Source organism: Monocercomonoides exilis, assembly GCF_001643675.1.
Source record: "Monocercomonoides exilis strain PA203 chromosome Unknown scaffold12-1864167, whole genome shotgun sequence".
Taxonomy (NCBI): Eukaryota; Preaxostyla; order Oxymonadida; family Polymastigidae; genus Monocercomonoides; species Monocercomonoides exilis.
In genome coordinates, this window is record NW_027150557.1 from 964089 (window position 1) to 980382 (window position 16294).

General features: G+C 37.4%; 2 protein-coding genes across 2 annotated transcripts; both read left to right on the forward strand.

Annotated features, from left to right (window-relative positions):
- Positions 1 to 914: 914 nt before the first annotated feature.
- Positions 915 to 6244, forward strand: MONOS_6776 (uncharacterized protein; the record flags this gene model as incomplete). The annotated part of the gene is made up of 6 exons (XM_067877036.1): positions 915 to 1010; positions 1109 to 1212; positions 1273 to 1428; positions 1480 to 5060; positions 5163 to 5717; positions 5886 to 6244. Exons 1-6 carry the CDS (start codon positions 969 to 971, stop codon positions 6242 to 6244), a joined length of 4797 nt encoding a protein of 1598 aa, XP_067731223.1. The 5' UTR covers positions 915 to 968.
- Positions 6245 to 6471: 227 nt separating this feature from the next.
- On the forward strand, positions 6472 to 10273 carry MONOS_6775 (uncharacterized protein; the record flags this gene model as incomplete). Its single annotated transcript, XM_067877035.1, has 1 exon — positions 6472 to 10273. One exon carries the CDS (start codon positions 6472 to 6474, stop codon positions 10186 to 10188), a length of 3717 nt encoding a protein of 1238 aa, XP_067731224.1. The 3' UTR covers positions 10189 to 10273.
- Positions 10274 to 16294: the final 6021 nt, after the last annotated feature.

Genomic DNA, 16294 nt, shown 5'->3' on the forward strand with positions numbered 1-16294 from the left:
AGTGACAATTTGAACTTTTGAAACAGTAAATGGTTGTGATCAAAAAATTTTAATTTCTCCTTTAAACGACAAGTTCAGAGGTTTGCAACATATTATGCTCATAAAATTATCATTATTTATGATGTAAATTCAAATAATAACTTAAAACTCATTTTTATGTTTTGTGTGTTTTTCGCTCGGAATTTTTTTTGCAATCACTCTGATGAATATTATTTATTGTAACAACGTGAAGCCTTAATAAAATGGAACGTGATTCATCATCTTCTACGGATTTTTCCGATAATATGAGAAAAAGAACAAGTTTACTTCCATCGAATTCAAAAAACGATGAAAACCATGCAATCATTCAAGATGAACTTATTGACAATATATTTGGGCTTTGCAAAGAAATGAAAAATATGGGCAAAGAATTAGGAGAAGAGATACAGTCGGATAATGCAATATTAGATGATTTTTCAACAATTGTAGCTGGAAATCAATCCAAAATTCAACGAGTCACAAAGGATGTTGATAAAGCAGTTGAAAAAAGAAGAAAGAAAAACTGTATCAGCTTTTCAACTCTCGGAACAGTTCTTGTTGTATACTTCTTGACCAGCCTTTTGATAAAATTCATCAAACCACATCCATTCGGACTGAATTGATGACATTTCAGAAATCTTTTACATAAATTTTTTATTTTAGGCAATTCAATATTTTTGTTTCTGTTTAATTTTTGCGTTTTCGATGTGAAATTATTCGTTATTCGTGTTTTAACTAACATCTTTGAATAACAATTTTTTCTAAATTTTTTTCATTCTTCGTGAAAATGCGAATATATCCCAAATAGACAATTTTTTTTTAGTCAACTAAATGTCTCTTCCTCTTCCTTGATTGTTAAATGGTTTCATAAAATCGAATGCTCAGTGATCTTAACCACCTTTTTTTATCGATTTTCATTTATTTTTCGACTTTTTATTCAGCAAAAGTAAATGAAGCTCACTATCGATAAAATAGCTTCAAAAGTTGGACGGGTTTGCAATGATTTCGATTTTATTTTCGATCATCTCGTTTTCAAAATGATGCACTTTCAATGTTACCACCACACTCATAAAATTATTTGGCTTAATAGGCTGTTGATGTTACAAAAGTCGAAGAACTTGACTTAAGTTCAATGAAAATTGATGAGTTAGGACCATTTCAAAGATGTAAATGCCTGAAGAGAGTGAATTTTAGGTATTTTTGTTCTTAACATTTAAAAGGATTAAAAGTTAATTTCTTGTGTTATTCATAAAGTGACAATGGATTTGTGCATATTCGACAAATTGAAGGAATTTTTCAAGCTCCAGCTTTGGTGGAGCTTGATTTATCTGGATGCCCTGTTACAAAACTTAGCAACTATCGTAATGTTGTGATTGAACGATGTAAAAAACTTCAGATTCTTGATGGAATGTTTGCAAATAATTTTGTTAGTATATTTTAACAATTGAATGATTTTTTCAGTCCAATTGAAGGAAGAGGAAGCGGAACCAAAGATCTGGACGAGGATGAATTTGATCCACTAAGTGCACCAACCTCTTCATCGGTTTCATCCAAAAAATCTCCTTTGCAGCAAAAGCGTGTTGAGGCACCAGTAAGTCCATCTCCTTCTGGGATAACGCACATTGCCTTGTTTTCAGAAGACCGAAAGAAAGTGAAGCCCAAGCCTAAAGAAGATGCATTCGATGATCCCCTCTCGGCAATGCTGGAAGGCGACGACAGTTTTATGGCCAGCGCTGCGCCCGCAGCAGAAGTTGTGTCTGTTGGTGATTCAGGTACTGTGCAGGCAATAGAAACAGAGAAAGCAAGCACTAAAAATGATAGCGAGTTGTTTGAGTCCAAAAGGGAAGACGAAGAGATGAAGCGAATGGAAGCTGAGCTGAAGAAGAGGAAAGAGGAAGAGGAGCAGAGGCAGAAGGCTGAGCGCGAGCGTGAAAGGAAAGAGAGAGAGGCGCAGAAGAGGAAAGAAGAGGAAGAGAAGCGTAAAGTGATCGAAGCTGAGCTGAAGGCGCAGAGAGAGAGAGAGGCTGAGCAGAAGCAGATGGAGGCGCTGATGAAGGAGCAAGAAAGGCTCATTGCAGAAGAAGAGGCGAACCGCATCCAGAGAGAGAAAGAGCGTGCTGAGGAAGAGAAGAGAAGAGAGGAAGAGAGGAAGAGGGCAGAAGAGAAGAGGCAGAAGGAAGAGGCGGAGAAGAAGGCGATGGATGAGTGGAAAGTGAAGAAAAGCTACAAGGAATTCGACTTTGACTTGGACGGGGACGATGCGTCGGGCTTGTTGGAGCTGGATTTGTTCAAAGCGTCGCTGAAACACGAGAAAGGAGCGGACAAAGCGAAGAAGGAGAAGAAGAGTGATGACATCTTCTTGTCGGATAAGAAGGAACCGTCGTTTTTGTCGAAGAGCAGAAAGGAAGAAGAGGAGGAAGAGGAAGAAGAGAGGAAGAGGAGGAAGAAGAAAGAGGAAGAAGAAAGAAAGGAGGAAGAGAGAAGAAGAGAGGAAGAGGAAGAAAGAAAACGGAAAGAAAAAGAGGAGGAAGAAGAGAGACAAAGAAGAGAAAGAGAAAGAGAAAGAGAAGCGGAAGAGAAGAAGAGAAGAGAAGAGGAAGAAGAACGAAGAAGAAAAGAAGAAGAAAGAAGAAGAAGAGAGAAAGAAGAGAAGGAAGAAGAAGAGAAGAGAAGAAAAGAAGAAGCATCGAAAGTGTCTGCACAAAAGGAAAATGAGCCAACAGAAAAACGATCAGGAAGTAGCGATGTGTTCAGCCGATGGGGCATCAAAAAGAGTGGAACGACTTCATCATCATCTTCTTCTTCTTCTTCTGAATCTTCCTCTTCCTCAACTGTTCCAGCGTGGAAGAAGAGAGAGGAAGAAGAAATTAAAAGAAGAGAGGAAGAGCAGAAGAAAGAAGAAGAGAAACGAAATTCGTCAATCGGTTCATCATATTCAGGAACAACTTCTTCATCGTCCAATGTTTCTTCTTCATCATCAGCAGCAGCGATTGATACAGGATTCAGCAAAAGCGATGTGTTCAGCCGATGGGGACTGAGAAAAGGAGGAGGAAGTGGCAATTCATCTTCAACAACACCTTCTTCTTCTTCTTCTTCTGTTCCAGTATGGAAACAGAGGGAAGAAGAGGAAAGGAAGAGAAGAGAGAAAGAGGAGGAGGAAGAGAAAGAAAGAAAGAGAAAACAAAAAGAGGAAGAAGAGAGACTGCAGAGAGAGAAAGAAGAGAGGGAGAGAAGAGAAAGAGAAGAGGAGGAGGAAAGAAGAAGAAAGGAAAAAGAAGAAGAAGAAGAGAAAAGGAAAGAAGAAGAAAGAAGAAGAGAGGAAGAGAAAAAAAGAGAAGAGGAGAAGCAAAAAAGAGAAGAAGAGGAGAGAAAGAGGAGAGAAAGAGAAGAGGAAGAAGAGAAAGAGAGGAAGAGAAAAGAAGAAGAAAACAAAAATGCGAATGTTTCGAGTGGAATGGCGAAGAGTGATGTGTTCAGCAGATGGGGAGTGAGGAAAGGAGGTTCATCTTCTTCTTCTTCCTCTTCTTCTTCCTCCTCCTCAACTGTTCCTGCTTGGAAACAGAGAGAGGAAGAAGAAAGAAAAAGAAGAGAAGAAGAGAAAAGAAATTCTGGAAGTTATTCATCATATTCAGGAACAACTTCTTCGTCTTCAACATCCTCTTCTTCTTCTTCAGCTGCAATTGACACAGGATTCAGCAAAAGTGATGTGTTCAGCAGATGGGGAATAAGGAAAGGAGGAAGTGGTGCTTCGACATCTTCTTCAACAACACCTTCTTCTTCTTCTACTACTACTACTGTTCCAGCATGGAAGCAAAGAGAAGAAGAAGAGAGAAAGAGGAGAGAGAAAGAAGAAGAAGAAAAGAGGGAAGCAGAAAGAAAAGCAAGAGAAGAAGAAGAAGAAGAAGAAAGGAAGAGGAAGGAAAAAGAGGAGGAAGAAGAAAGAAAGAAAGAGGAAGAAAGAAGACGCAGAGAAAAAGAGGAAGAAGAAGAAAGACAAAGAAAAGAGAAGGAAAGGGAAGAAGAGGAAAGATTGAAAAGAGAAGAAGAAGAGAAGAAGAGAAGAGAAGAGGAAGAGGAAGAGGAAGAAAGAAGAAGGAAAGAAAAAGAAGAGGAAGAGAAAGAACAAGAAAGAAAGAGAATAATCAAAAAGAGAGAAGAGGAAGAGGAAGAGAAGAGGAGAAGAGAGAAAGAAGAAGAAGAAGAAGAGAAAGAGAGGTTGAGGAGGAAGAGGAGGGAAGAAGAGGAGGCAGAACGAAAAGCAGAAGAAAGAAGAAGAGCAGAAGACACTAAAAACTCGTTTGTGTCGACTGGAATGGCGAAGAGTGATGTGTTCAGCAGATGGGGAGTGAGGAAAGGAGGTTCATCATCATCAACAACAACTTCTTCTTCTTCTTCCTCCTCTTCCTCAACTGTTCCTGCTTGGAAACAGAGAGAGGAAGAAGAAAGAAAAAGAAGAGAAGAAGAGCAAAAGAAAGAAGAGGAGAAAAAAACAGATGTTGATGCGACAACTTCATCACCAGCTAAGTCAGGTGCTATTGACACAGGATATAGCAAGAATGATGTGTTCAGCAGATGGGGAATAAGGAAAGGAGGAAGTGGTGGCAATTCTTCTGCAACAACTAATTCTTCTTCCTCTTCTTCCTCCTCTTCTTCTTCCTCTTCCTCCTCCTCCTCTTCTTCTTCTTCTTCCTCTTCTGTTTCAGCATGGAAGCAAAGAGAAGAAGAAGAGAGGAAGAGAAGAGAAAAGGAAGAAAAAGAAGAGGAGGAAAGGAAAAGAAGAGAGAAAGAGGAAGAAGAAAAAAGGGAAGCAGAAAGGAAAGCAAGAGAAGAGGAAGAGGAACGGAAGAGAAAAGAAGAAGAGGAGGAAGAGAGAAGAAGAGAGGAAGAAGAAGAAAAGAAGAGAAGAGAAAGAGAAGAGGAGGAGGAGAAAGAAAGAAAGAGAAGAGAGGAAGAAAAACGCAGAGAAGAGGAAGAAGAGAAAGAGAGGAAGAGAAAAGAAGAAGAAAACAAAAATGCGAATGTTTCGAGTGGAATGGCGAAGAGTGATGTGTTCAGCAGATGGGGGGTGAGGAAAGGGGGGTCATCAACAACTTCTTCTTCTTCCTCTTCTTCCTCTTCTTCTTCAACATCTTCTCCTATTCCAGCATGGAAGAAGAGAGAGGAAGAGGAAAGGAAGAGAAGAGAAGAAGAGCAGAAAAAGGAGGAAGCGAAAAGAAATTCTGGAAGTTATTCATCATATTCTGGAACAACTTCTTCTTCTTCTTCTTCTACAACATCAACATCAGCAGCGATTGATACAGGATTCAGCAAAAGCGATGTGTTCAGCAGATGGGGGTTGAGAAAAGGAGGAAGTGGTGCTTCGACCACTGCTTCATCTACAACGTCTTCTTCTTCTTCTTCTTCTGTTCCAGCACGGAAGCAAAGAGAAGAAGAGGAGAGAAAGAGAAGAGAGAAAGAAGAGGAAGAAGAAAGATTGCAAAAGGAAAAAATTGAGAGAGAGAGAAAGGAAAGAGAAGAAGCAGAAAAGAAAAGGAAAGAAGAAGAAGAGAAAGAAGAAGAAAGGAAGAGAAAGGAAAAAGAAGAAGCAGAAGAAGAAGAGCGAAAGAAGAAATCCAGTGCTTCTATTGGATTTAGCAAGACAACCAGCGCACAGAGCAGATGGAGTGCGACAAAGACAGCAGGTGTGGGAGGGGTAGGAAGTATGCCCTTGTGGAGGATCAAACAAGAAGAAGAGAAGAAGAAAAGAGAAGAACAACAAAGAGAACTGGAGAGAAGAAGAGCGGAGGAGCTGAAGAGAGAGGAAGAGGAGAGAGAGAAACAGAAAGAGAGAGAGAGAGAGAGGGAAAAGGAAACATCATCTGCAATAGACAGAGGCCTCACAAAGAATGATGTGTTCAGCAGATGGGGTGTGAGAAAGGGAGAAGCAGGAGGGGTGACTGCTCAAGAAAAACCTGTGGTTTCATCATCATCATCATCATCATCTTCTTCTTCTTCTTCTTCTTCTTCTTCTTCTTCTTCTTCGCTTCCCGCTTGGAGAATAAGAGAGGAAGAAGAAAGAAAGCGGAGAGAAGAAGAAGAGAGAAGAGACAGAGAGGCTGCTGAAGAGAGAAAGAGAATTGAAGAAGAGAAAAGAAGAGAAAAGGAGGAGGAAGAAAGGAAAAAACGCGAGGAAGAGGAAAAGAAGAAGAAAGAGGATGCAGAGCTTTATCCATGGCTTTCAGAATGAAATGTAATTTAATTTTCTCGAGTATTTCTTACTCTGTAACTGTCTTTTTATTTTTAAAATTTTCTGATCTTTTTACAGATATTATGGTAACTAATTTAAATCATTTCTTTTTTTTAGTTAAAATTTCGAGAGTTTGATTTATTATTCGAATATTTCTGGAAATTTTTTGCTCGATAAATTCGTATTATTTAAATATTTTAATTAGCTGAACAATATTGTTTTCTTGTATGTCTCAAAACTTATTTTTTGAAGATTCAATTGATGAATCTGAATCTGGAACAGAAGATGATACAGCATCAAATAAATTTAAAGAATTGCCTTTACTTTCTACTCAGGAAAGGCTAGGATTTTATCAACCCCAGGAAACACCTCAATCTCCAAAAACTGAAAAGAAACTTCTTCCTGCAATAAGTGTAAGTTCTCCATGTAAACAACCAACCATTGATCATGCAGCATTTTCTGGAGATAGTGGCGAACTGAAAGATACAGAAATAGAAATTAATTTGGATGAAACTTCTGAAAATAATCCGATTCAATCTGAACAAGTTTTTTTATCGGCTTCATTTCATCCCGTCCCAAATCCTCTTAGTACACAAACTCTGATTTCTTTGCCATTCTCTGTTTCATCTCCTATCATCCAGCAAGTTTTTAGGCCATCAAAAACTCTATTAAGAACAAGATCAACTAATGCATCAAATCAACCAAGTTCTCAAAACTCACATCATGTAAATGATAATTCTTCGTCATTACCAAATCATTCATTAACAACTCCAATCCCTCAATTAACACCTCAGTCACTTCCTACATTGTCAAATCAAAAGCCTCCTCAACCAGCTACAGTTGGTGCACATGAGCAATCTCACAGAGAAACAAATACAAAAAATACGACAGATAAAACCGAAATTGAAACTCCTATTGCTCAGTCACCTTTCCTTTCTTCTGTTAAACCTTCTTCTTCTGTTACAAAATCAAGCTCTTCTCCATTTCTTCATTCTGAAGGCTCTCAATTAGAAAATAAAGAAAATAATCCTGCAATTCAGCAAGATGGACAATCTTCTACGCAAATAAAGTTAAATGGACTGAATCAGACAAATTCTGTTTCTTCTTCAGAACTTCCTCCCCTTCCGCCATCTCAAGCAACTTCTATTGCAAGGTCAACAACTCAGATTTCTCCTCTCTCTCCATCCACCACATTCACCACATCTCAGTACATATCTCCAACATCCATCCCAAACATTCTGACGTCTTCACCTCACATCTCATCTCAAACTCTCCCTGTATCTAGTTTCGCATCACCATCATTTCCGGTTTCTTCGACTGTTCCCCTTTCATTTCCACCTCCTCCACCTCCATCAGCAAATGCATCCACAAGCAGTTATTCTCCATTCATCTATTCCATTCCATCTCCTTCGATATCGTCCTCCTCATCTCTTCTTCCACCGACTGTCCCAGTTAACAGAATGATCCCTCATCCGACATTAGCTAATCAACTGCAGCCGCCGCCAATTCCCTTTTCATCGGCAATTTCTCCTTCGGCTTTTGCAAATCATCCTCATCTTCCTACGATGGTTCCTGTATCAAATGATGGCCAGCAGACTGTTTCTTCATTTGCTGCAAATCAAACAGACAACAAACAACAACAACAACAACAACAAGCACAGCCAGCTTCAACAATTAGAGTTCCGTTGCGCTTGCTTCTGCCTCAGGCTTCATCTGATACAAATCCTTCTCTGTCTCAGCAAACAGTCGATATTCCTATCGATTCTTCTGTTATTCAGGCACTTCTCACGCAGCACTTGAATTCTTTGGCCATACCTCCTCCAGCAAAAACTCAACAAAATCCCACCCAGATGCCTCCTCAAGCTTCTTCCACTTCAGCTCAAGTGAATGTTCAGCAAGATGGTTCTTATCCACCTCTTCTTGAGACACCGCCACCTGTTTCTACCACTCCAACTCCAGCATCAACCACAATTAACATCAACGCTGGCTGCTCTTGCCAGCATCAGCCTTTCTGTCATCATCACTCATCTACTGATGGCGGAGCCGTTTGTTCCGTGTGTGGTGCATCAACCTCATCTTCGATGGGCGCTCAGATGATACCGAGCATCTCGCCTTTTGCTGCAAGTGGGCAAACATCGTTCAAACAAGGAGATCTGCTTGCGGTGGATGCTGTGTTTGAAAGGCAGCTGAAAAGAAGGAGGAGCCGTCGAAGGCGCAGCAGCGATTCGGACGAAAGCGACGAATATGATCGAAGCAGAAGCGATGATAGCAGAAAAAGCAGAACAAGAAGAAAGAATAAAGATTCATCAAATGAAGAGAAAAAGGCAAAGAAGAAGAAGAAGAAGAAAGGAAAAACTGTGAAAAAGGGAAAACTTGGCTCTTTGAAGGAAATTGTAGAGCAATACAATGAAGCAGTGCTGCAGATGAAAACGCCTTCAATTGTAAGTTCAACAGTGATTGAGCCTTCTTTGCCTCTTCTTCCAATGAATCCAGAGGCAAACCCCCAAACTTCGTCTGGTTCTGAAATGGGAATTGCAAAGCAAGAGAATGAAAAAGAAGCCAAAGATGCTTGGGACAATGACGAAGAGCAGCCTGATGCTGATCCTTCTTTGCGAACAGCTTCTTTGATGTGTGCATCGTTTCCAGCTGGATCAGCTTCTTCTTTTGCTTCTTCACATTCATCTGTTGAGCGTAAGCCAAGTTCTCAAAGGGCAACAAAGTTTTTCGTTGATATGAGCGAAAATGGAAAAGGAGAAGTTTACAAGCAGCCGCCTCCGCTAAAACCTCGCCGTCCTTCTTCTCTTCCTCACAGCCACCAGCGCACGCCTGTTAAGCGTTTTCCTTCAGAAACCCGCAGAAGTGGCAATCCCAGTGGAACAAATGAAAGTGGAAGAAATGTTGGGAATGGAACTGTCTTTAATGGCAAAGGAAGGAAGATGGGAACGATGACTCGGTGGAATCGGAATATGCAAGCCAAAGATGATAAAGTACCAAAAAGCTCACCTGTTCCTGAACAAACAGTACAATTTGAAGATCCTCGCATTGAAGAAATGAAAAGGGGAATTGATGAAATCAGGCAACTTTTGATGGAACAGTCAAAACAAAGTGCTGAAGCTGGAATGCCGAGTGAAGAATCACAATTCAATCACTTCACTGCAACTTCTTCATATCCTTCTGACACAGCATCTCAATCCACCACATCAACAGCATCTACTTCATCATCATCTTCATCATCATCATCATCTTCTTCTTCTTCTTCTTCTTCTTCTTCTTCTTCATTATCACTTACGGATTCTTCGCCTGTACCGCTTACACCTTCGGCACAATCTCAGCATTCAAATGTATCTGCAGTTACTTCAAATACGATGTCAACAGGGTCCACTTCTTCTTCTTCCTCCTCCTCATCTTCTTCTTCCACTTCGACTTCGACTTCGGCTCCTTTAACTGTGTCTTTCTGGACTCCGCCTGTGTTTGAGAAGGTTTCGTGGCTTGGCGATGAAAGGCGAATGAAAATTGCAGAGCAGATTGCTAAAAGACAAAGAGAAATTATGAAAAAACAACAAGAAGAGAGAGAAATGAGAGAAAAGCAGAAGGCAGAGGAAGAAGAAAGAAAAAAGAAAGAGGAAGAATTGAAAAAGAAAGAAGAGTTGAAAAAATTGAGAATGGAAAGAGAGCAACAGCACATAAAAAAGAAGAAGGTTGTACCAATTGTGGATGATAACGGAGCAATTATTGCAAAGAAGAAAAAGAAGAAGAAGAAGAAAATGAATTCCCAACCTTTATCGGACAAGCCTCAATCACAAATTCCCACTCCTGAAGAACTAGAAAATAAAGATACTTTAATGTTTCCATCTCCAATAGATAACGCCAGCAACAAACATTCTGAGACAAAAGTTATATTTTGCACGCCTTTGCTATCGCAAGAACCGGTTATACAATCATAAAACAAATTTTAAAAAAACTTTCAATGTTTTATATTGATGATTTTTTTTTTTTTTGAAATTACAAATAATTTGAAAGTTTGATTAAGAAATTATTTTTTGAAGGTTCATCAAAATGTTTAAAATAGGAGTGAAAAATAATAAATAAATATTAAATAATAAATGGGACTTTAAGAGAAAAGAAACAATATGTGAAAGATAAATTTTTCTATTTTTAATCTTTTGAACATGAATATGCAGAACGAAATATTTTTCCTCAAGTATTTTCATTGTAAAATTATGCGCTTTTCATTAACTATTTTATATCAAAAAACACAATAAAAATGTGTCCATTTTAAAAATTTTATGACATGTTGGCAAACTTGATATTTCTATTTCAACGATGCCTGTTTCAGGATTTGAAAATCAGATTAATATTGAAAACTGAGTAAGTGTAATAAAGTTAAGAGTGAAGCTATTTTTCAACGCCTTGTGCAAAAAACGCTTGAAAGTCCATGTTTTCCCCTATATGTGATTATTTTTGGATTCGTATTTATTCAGTTTTTATTTTCTGTTTGAAAAGTCACTTTGAATATTGAAAAATGAAGGCATAAAAGTTCAAACTCCAAACAATGACTGTTTTTTCATTAATAATATCTTTGATATAAATTAATTAAACAATAATTGTTCATTGTTTAATTTTTTTGACAAATAAACAATTCTTTCAGATGAAAGCTATTGGATTCTTTGATACATATATCGCATGAAATACCGGACATCGCATAAAATACCGGACAAGATCGATTTCTCAATCACCGCAAGAGGAATAATTCTGTTAATTTCCCTCAAAATATGTCTCATCAATACAAACTCACCTGACATACAAGGCTTTCATAACTTCCTCATTTGTGCTCAGAAAAAAAAAATGATTGAAATCTCGGAAAAATAGGTTATTGAGATTCTCCGAAATTTCAATAATAATTTTTTCTGAGCGCAAATAAAGTTGTTTTGAAAGTCTCGTATGTCACGTGAGTTTGTATTGATGAGACATATTTTGAGGGAAATTAACAGAATTATTCCTCTTGCGGTGATTGAGAAATCGATCTTGTCCGGTATTAAGTGCGATGTCCGGTATTTCATGCGATATCTGTATGTATTTTATTGATCAGATAATATTTTAAGAAAAACAAATAAAAAACATTTTGATTTGTATAATTATGAATAAAAAAAAATATTCTGCAATATTTTCAAAATTAAAAATATCGAAAAAATTTCTAAAAAATTAGAATAATTTTAATCCATTCTTTCAAATGGGGCTAAATTTTTGCATTTGTGAAATAATCAAAGATTTGTTCCAAACATTTTCTGAAATTATGTCATTGTTTGTCTTCAATATCAATGAAAAAAAATACCTAGAAATTTTAGAATTAAGAATAATGTTAGAAATAAGAGAGTGTGATAAAATTATTGAAGAGAAAAATATCTTCACAAATTCTCAAACTGTTATTGTTTGAAATTTACTGATTGAATTAAGAAAAAAATCAAATAACAAAGATAAGAATATGGATTGAAATTTTTCTATTATTGTTTAATTTTTTGCTCAATTGATGTTTGAAAGGATTTTGAGAAAAACTGTTCCGGGAAGATTTTTTTTGTTCAACATTGAATGGCTCTTCAACGCAATAAAACCATCTTTCCTTTGCATCTTTCAATATAATGTCACAGCAAAGCACTTCTCTCAAAATCAAGACTTATTTTTTCATTTTCATTTTTCTTTTGAAAAAGAAAAGAACAAAATCTTTCAAAGAAGAAAACAGAAAAGAGCAAAAACAATGGAGCAAAGGAGATTGCGGGAGACTCAGCAAGGAAGCACTCAAACGCATCAAAGCGAGAATTGCAGATTCACATGAATCGATATTCATACTGTTGCATCGGAGGAACGAGAAGGAGGTGACAGCAATGAAGAAGAAGGAAAAGGAAAATATATCGAAAGTGAAGACGATGATGAAGGGAATAAGAAGAAAGCGGATGAGAAAGTTGGAGATGCAAAGGATGCACAGGATGCCCCTTCGATGGGACAAGAAACAACAGGATTATCTTTTTGCTGCGCTTGGGATTTCAATTGGCAGCAAAGGCATATCAGCCTCAAATTATCTGGGTAGGTCAAAGGAATTCAGGCGAATACTTCAGTTGGCTCCGGTTTGGCTCTGTGTGCCTGACAACAGAAGAAGAAAGCATTCTGAGGCTTATCACGCATTCAAATTGTCGTTTCTGCGTTCCGAGTCGCTTTTTCAGGAAGATCCATAAAAATGAAACGTGCAACAGCAATTGGAGTCTCAGAATGATATCGATGAGAAAAGGAAAAAAAGAAAAAAGAAAATTGAATGAAGAACATTTCGCCATCATCATCGAACTCAATGATTACTTCTTCTTTTCTTCTTCTCTTCTTCTCAAATCTGATACATGGCAAAAAGCATCCAAAAATAAAAAAACTTATTTTTTTTATATATTTGCCTTTTTGCAAATATTAAATGATATTGTCCAAACATACTCTCTTTTCTTTGACCATTTTGTCTGTTTCACTGAATTCTTCTTTCGTTTCTTCAGACTCAAATACTTTCTCATAAATCTCTTCAAGCATTTTGTTCGTTTTTTCAACTTTCTGCGCTTTCTCATCCTCGCATCACACACCTGATTCATCAAGAAATTTCACAAAAATCCAAAAATAATTCAAGAAAAATTGAAGGTGCCAAAAAGTTAAAAATAAACAAACTCGATAAATGTTCAATCACTGGCTCCACATGAATCTCTTACATACTTATCACAAATGCTCGACCTCGCTCTGTTTGCAGCAAAAAAGCATTCAGTTTGCTGTGCTAAGTTTTTTCAACCAACAAAGAAATCGATAAATGCAAACACTGTTTATCATCTTGCAAAATGAAAAGGTTACAGTCCAAAACTTATACGTTGCTTTTTTAAAGCTTTAGAAGAAGTGTGAGAACAAAGAAAAGAACGATCTATTTGGCTGCATAAGACAAAAAAAGCGAAAAACTTTTGTTTCTTTTTGATCAAACCAACAGTTGATTTGAATGAGGCAGAAATTATTTTCATGCCATATTCACTTCATGAATTGCATTTGTTTAGTTTTAGTGATCGACCTAATTTCTAACATGAGAATGGAGTTTGACAGAAGAAAAAAGAAAACAAGAAAAATGCAAAATTCCTAAAGAGAAAGAATTTTCTTCCTTTTCCAGAAGTTGATTCGGACTGAAAACAAGAGCGTTTGATATTTTCACTCTTAACATATTTTATTGGTTATTTTGCTTTCAGTGATGACTCTGCTCGTAAAGGCGGAAGGGATTGTTTTGATGAATGAAATGAAAGCCCAACTATCGGATTATGCTTGGAAAAGAAGCATTGATCATCATGGGCAAGCGCATGTCAAATGGCAAAAGAACGAGAATAAATGCTTCAATTATGAAAGCCTATTTGATCGCGGGGAAAATGGATAATTTGAAGAATTATTTGGATGGCAAGGCTCCAGCAGTGAAGATACAAATTGCAATGCTTTACAGGCCATTTCAACAGCAGATGCTCGCATGTTTTCAAGCAATTTCATTGGAGGCTTAAGGCGGAGAAAACCTCTTATCTGCTCGTTGAAAGAAAATTGATCGAAAAATATAACAAAAATATTGTTTCTTCCGAGGCGCGTGCAGGAAGTGTACAATCTAGTTATTTTCTTTCAGCAGAAAGCAATGGCATCTCTCAAATGGAAGCTGGAAATACAATATTTCAGCTTCTACTCCATCAACATGAAGTGATCGGCAACCATTTTGATTCATTTTCAGAGGATCCTCTATGAATCAGCTCATTCTTCTTTGGACAACCGATGAAACTCCCTTTCCTTTTCATTTGCAACATCTGGATGCAATCGCCTTTAAAAGCGAATGAATGGCCTTCAAATACTCCTCGATTTCTTATTTTTTTTGTTATCGACGTTGCTGACACATTAAAAGTCTTTTTCTTTTTATCATTAGCGCTGCATCTCTCAAAATGCTTCACCCACAAAATAATCATCTTCTTTTAGAGCATTTCTGGCAGTATCAATAGCTTTCACAGCCTTTAAATAAAAAAGAAAGCACCTTTTCAAAGCATTAGCTGTAATAACTGGTACAAACTTATCAATCGAGTTGCTCTATTGGAAACGCCGATGGAAAAGAGTCTTTTCTTCTCTCTATAAATACAACGTGAATATGTTTTGATTTCATGAAGGATGAAGATCCGACCTATTCTCCTCCTTCTCTGCCTTTGATTCAGATGGTCCATTCTTCAAACTTCTACGGAAATGCAAAGAGGTTTTAACCTTTTCATTTGCCTTGTCCGACTTGCCGCAGTTTATTTTGAAAGGAGCAGCTTTCGATCGATCTTTTCCAGCACGACATGTTTCTGGCAGCTGACAAGAACCCACAAATATGGGCATTTTGAGAAATACCAAGGATAATGCATGCGCATAAACTTATCCAGGCAATTTGACGACTCAGACCTAAAAGACATGCAAACGTCAATTCTGAAGATGATTTTCCAACAACATTTAATAAGGCCAGCATTACAAATCAAACAAAATAGATGAAATATGATCATCCAAACTTGAGATGGAAAAAAAGAGAAAAGTTATTCAAAAGGAGAAGCAAAGTTTTGATGCCATCCTTCCAAAGTTGCATCTTCATTTCATCTGTATTTGCTTCGATTCATCTAAAAAAAAAAATAGCCTGATGCCGCAAACACACCTAAAGCAAAACATTGATGGCGATTTTAATAAAGCGATACAGGCACTGCAAATAGTGGGACGCTGGATGAAGGTCTAATATTGGTGATCCCAGTTCGTTTGCACGACGGAAAGAGCAGAAATAATGAGAGATCCTTGAACTTTGGCATCGAGGCAATGGGAAAAAGGGAAGAAGAAGAAGAAGAAGAAGAAGAAGAAGAAGAAAAGCGATGATAGGGATTGTGGTGTTGGGTATTGCAAGAGGCGATGGTGGTGGCGATTGTGCCGTTATCTGTAATTTTTGTGTCAATAGCGCAGAAGGCGAGTAATTTGCTCCAAGTGAAGATGGAGTTGGAGAGAGAATCCATTGAGGGAATACACGATTATGACACATGGCGCCTGTCGTAGCCTGCTTCAGGCATTGATATCAGTTCCGTTGTTGGCAATGATTTTGTTCTAGGAGATGAGAGAGAGAAAGCTGCCGTGTGCATCTCTTGTTTCCGTTCCGCAGCTCTATGTTCTGTTTGCTGGGGTTGTTGAGCTGCGTTGGTTGAATGGAGATTGGGAGATGCTGTTTCCTCCAAAAAGCATGTCTTTTCATTTTCCATTTGTGCTCTTTTGCCATAAAAATATTTCTTTTTCTTTTTTTGAGAGAGAAGGAGAGAAGGAGAGAAGGAGAGAAGGAGAGAAGGAGAGAAGGAGAGAAGGAGAGAAGGAGAGAAGGAGAGAAGGAGAGAAGGAGAGAAGGAGAGAAGGAGAGAAGGAGAGAAGGAGAGAAGGAGAGAAGGAGAGACGACTTGAAATGTGATGAGCAGTGATTTATATAATCGTGTTTTTTTTTTGATTCTATTTGTTCTATGGAGAATATTTTGCTGAAAGTCGAGAATAATGGACAAAAATTGAATAAAGATTTTTATTTTGAATAAACAGTATTTAATTGAAATAAAGGCACTTTATTTAAATTTAGTCTGATTATTCAAATAAAAAATATTTATTCGGATCTCATCCATTAATGTTCATATTCCATTAATGATTGTTTATTATTATCAGAAACTATTGCGTTATACTATTATTAAAGTTTGAATAACTTTCTTTTTCAAACTAGTATGGTTATATCCGTTGCTTGAATGGATTACGAAAATATTTAAATAAAAAGCGAGTTAACCTTTTAAAAAAATAACACCACAGACGACCGAAAGGCTGAATTTGTGAATAAATTATTAAATGAAGAAATATTATTTCTAATTATTGCAAAAACCATAGTTCATCTTTTTTAATGCATGTATTATGGAACTGTAAATCTTTATAGTTGCAGAGAAAAGAACATAAACAGAAATGCTTTTGATTTTCGTATTTTCCCAAGTT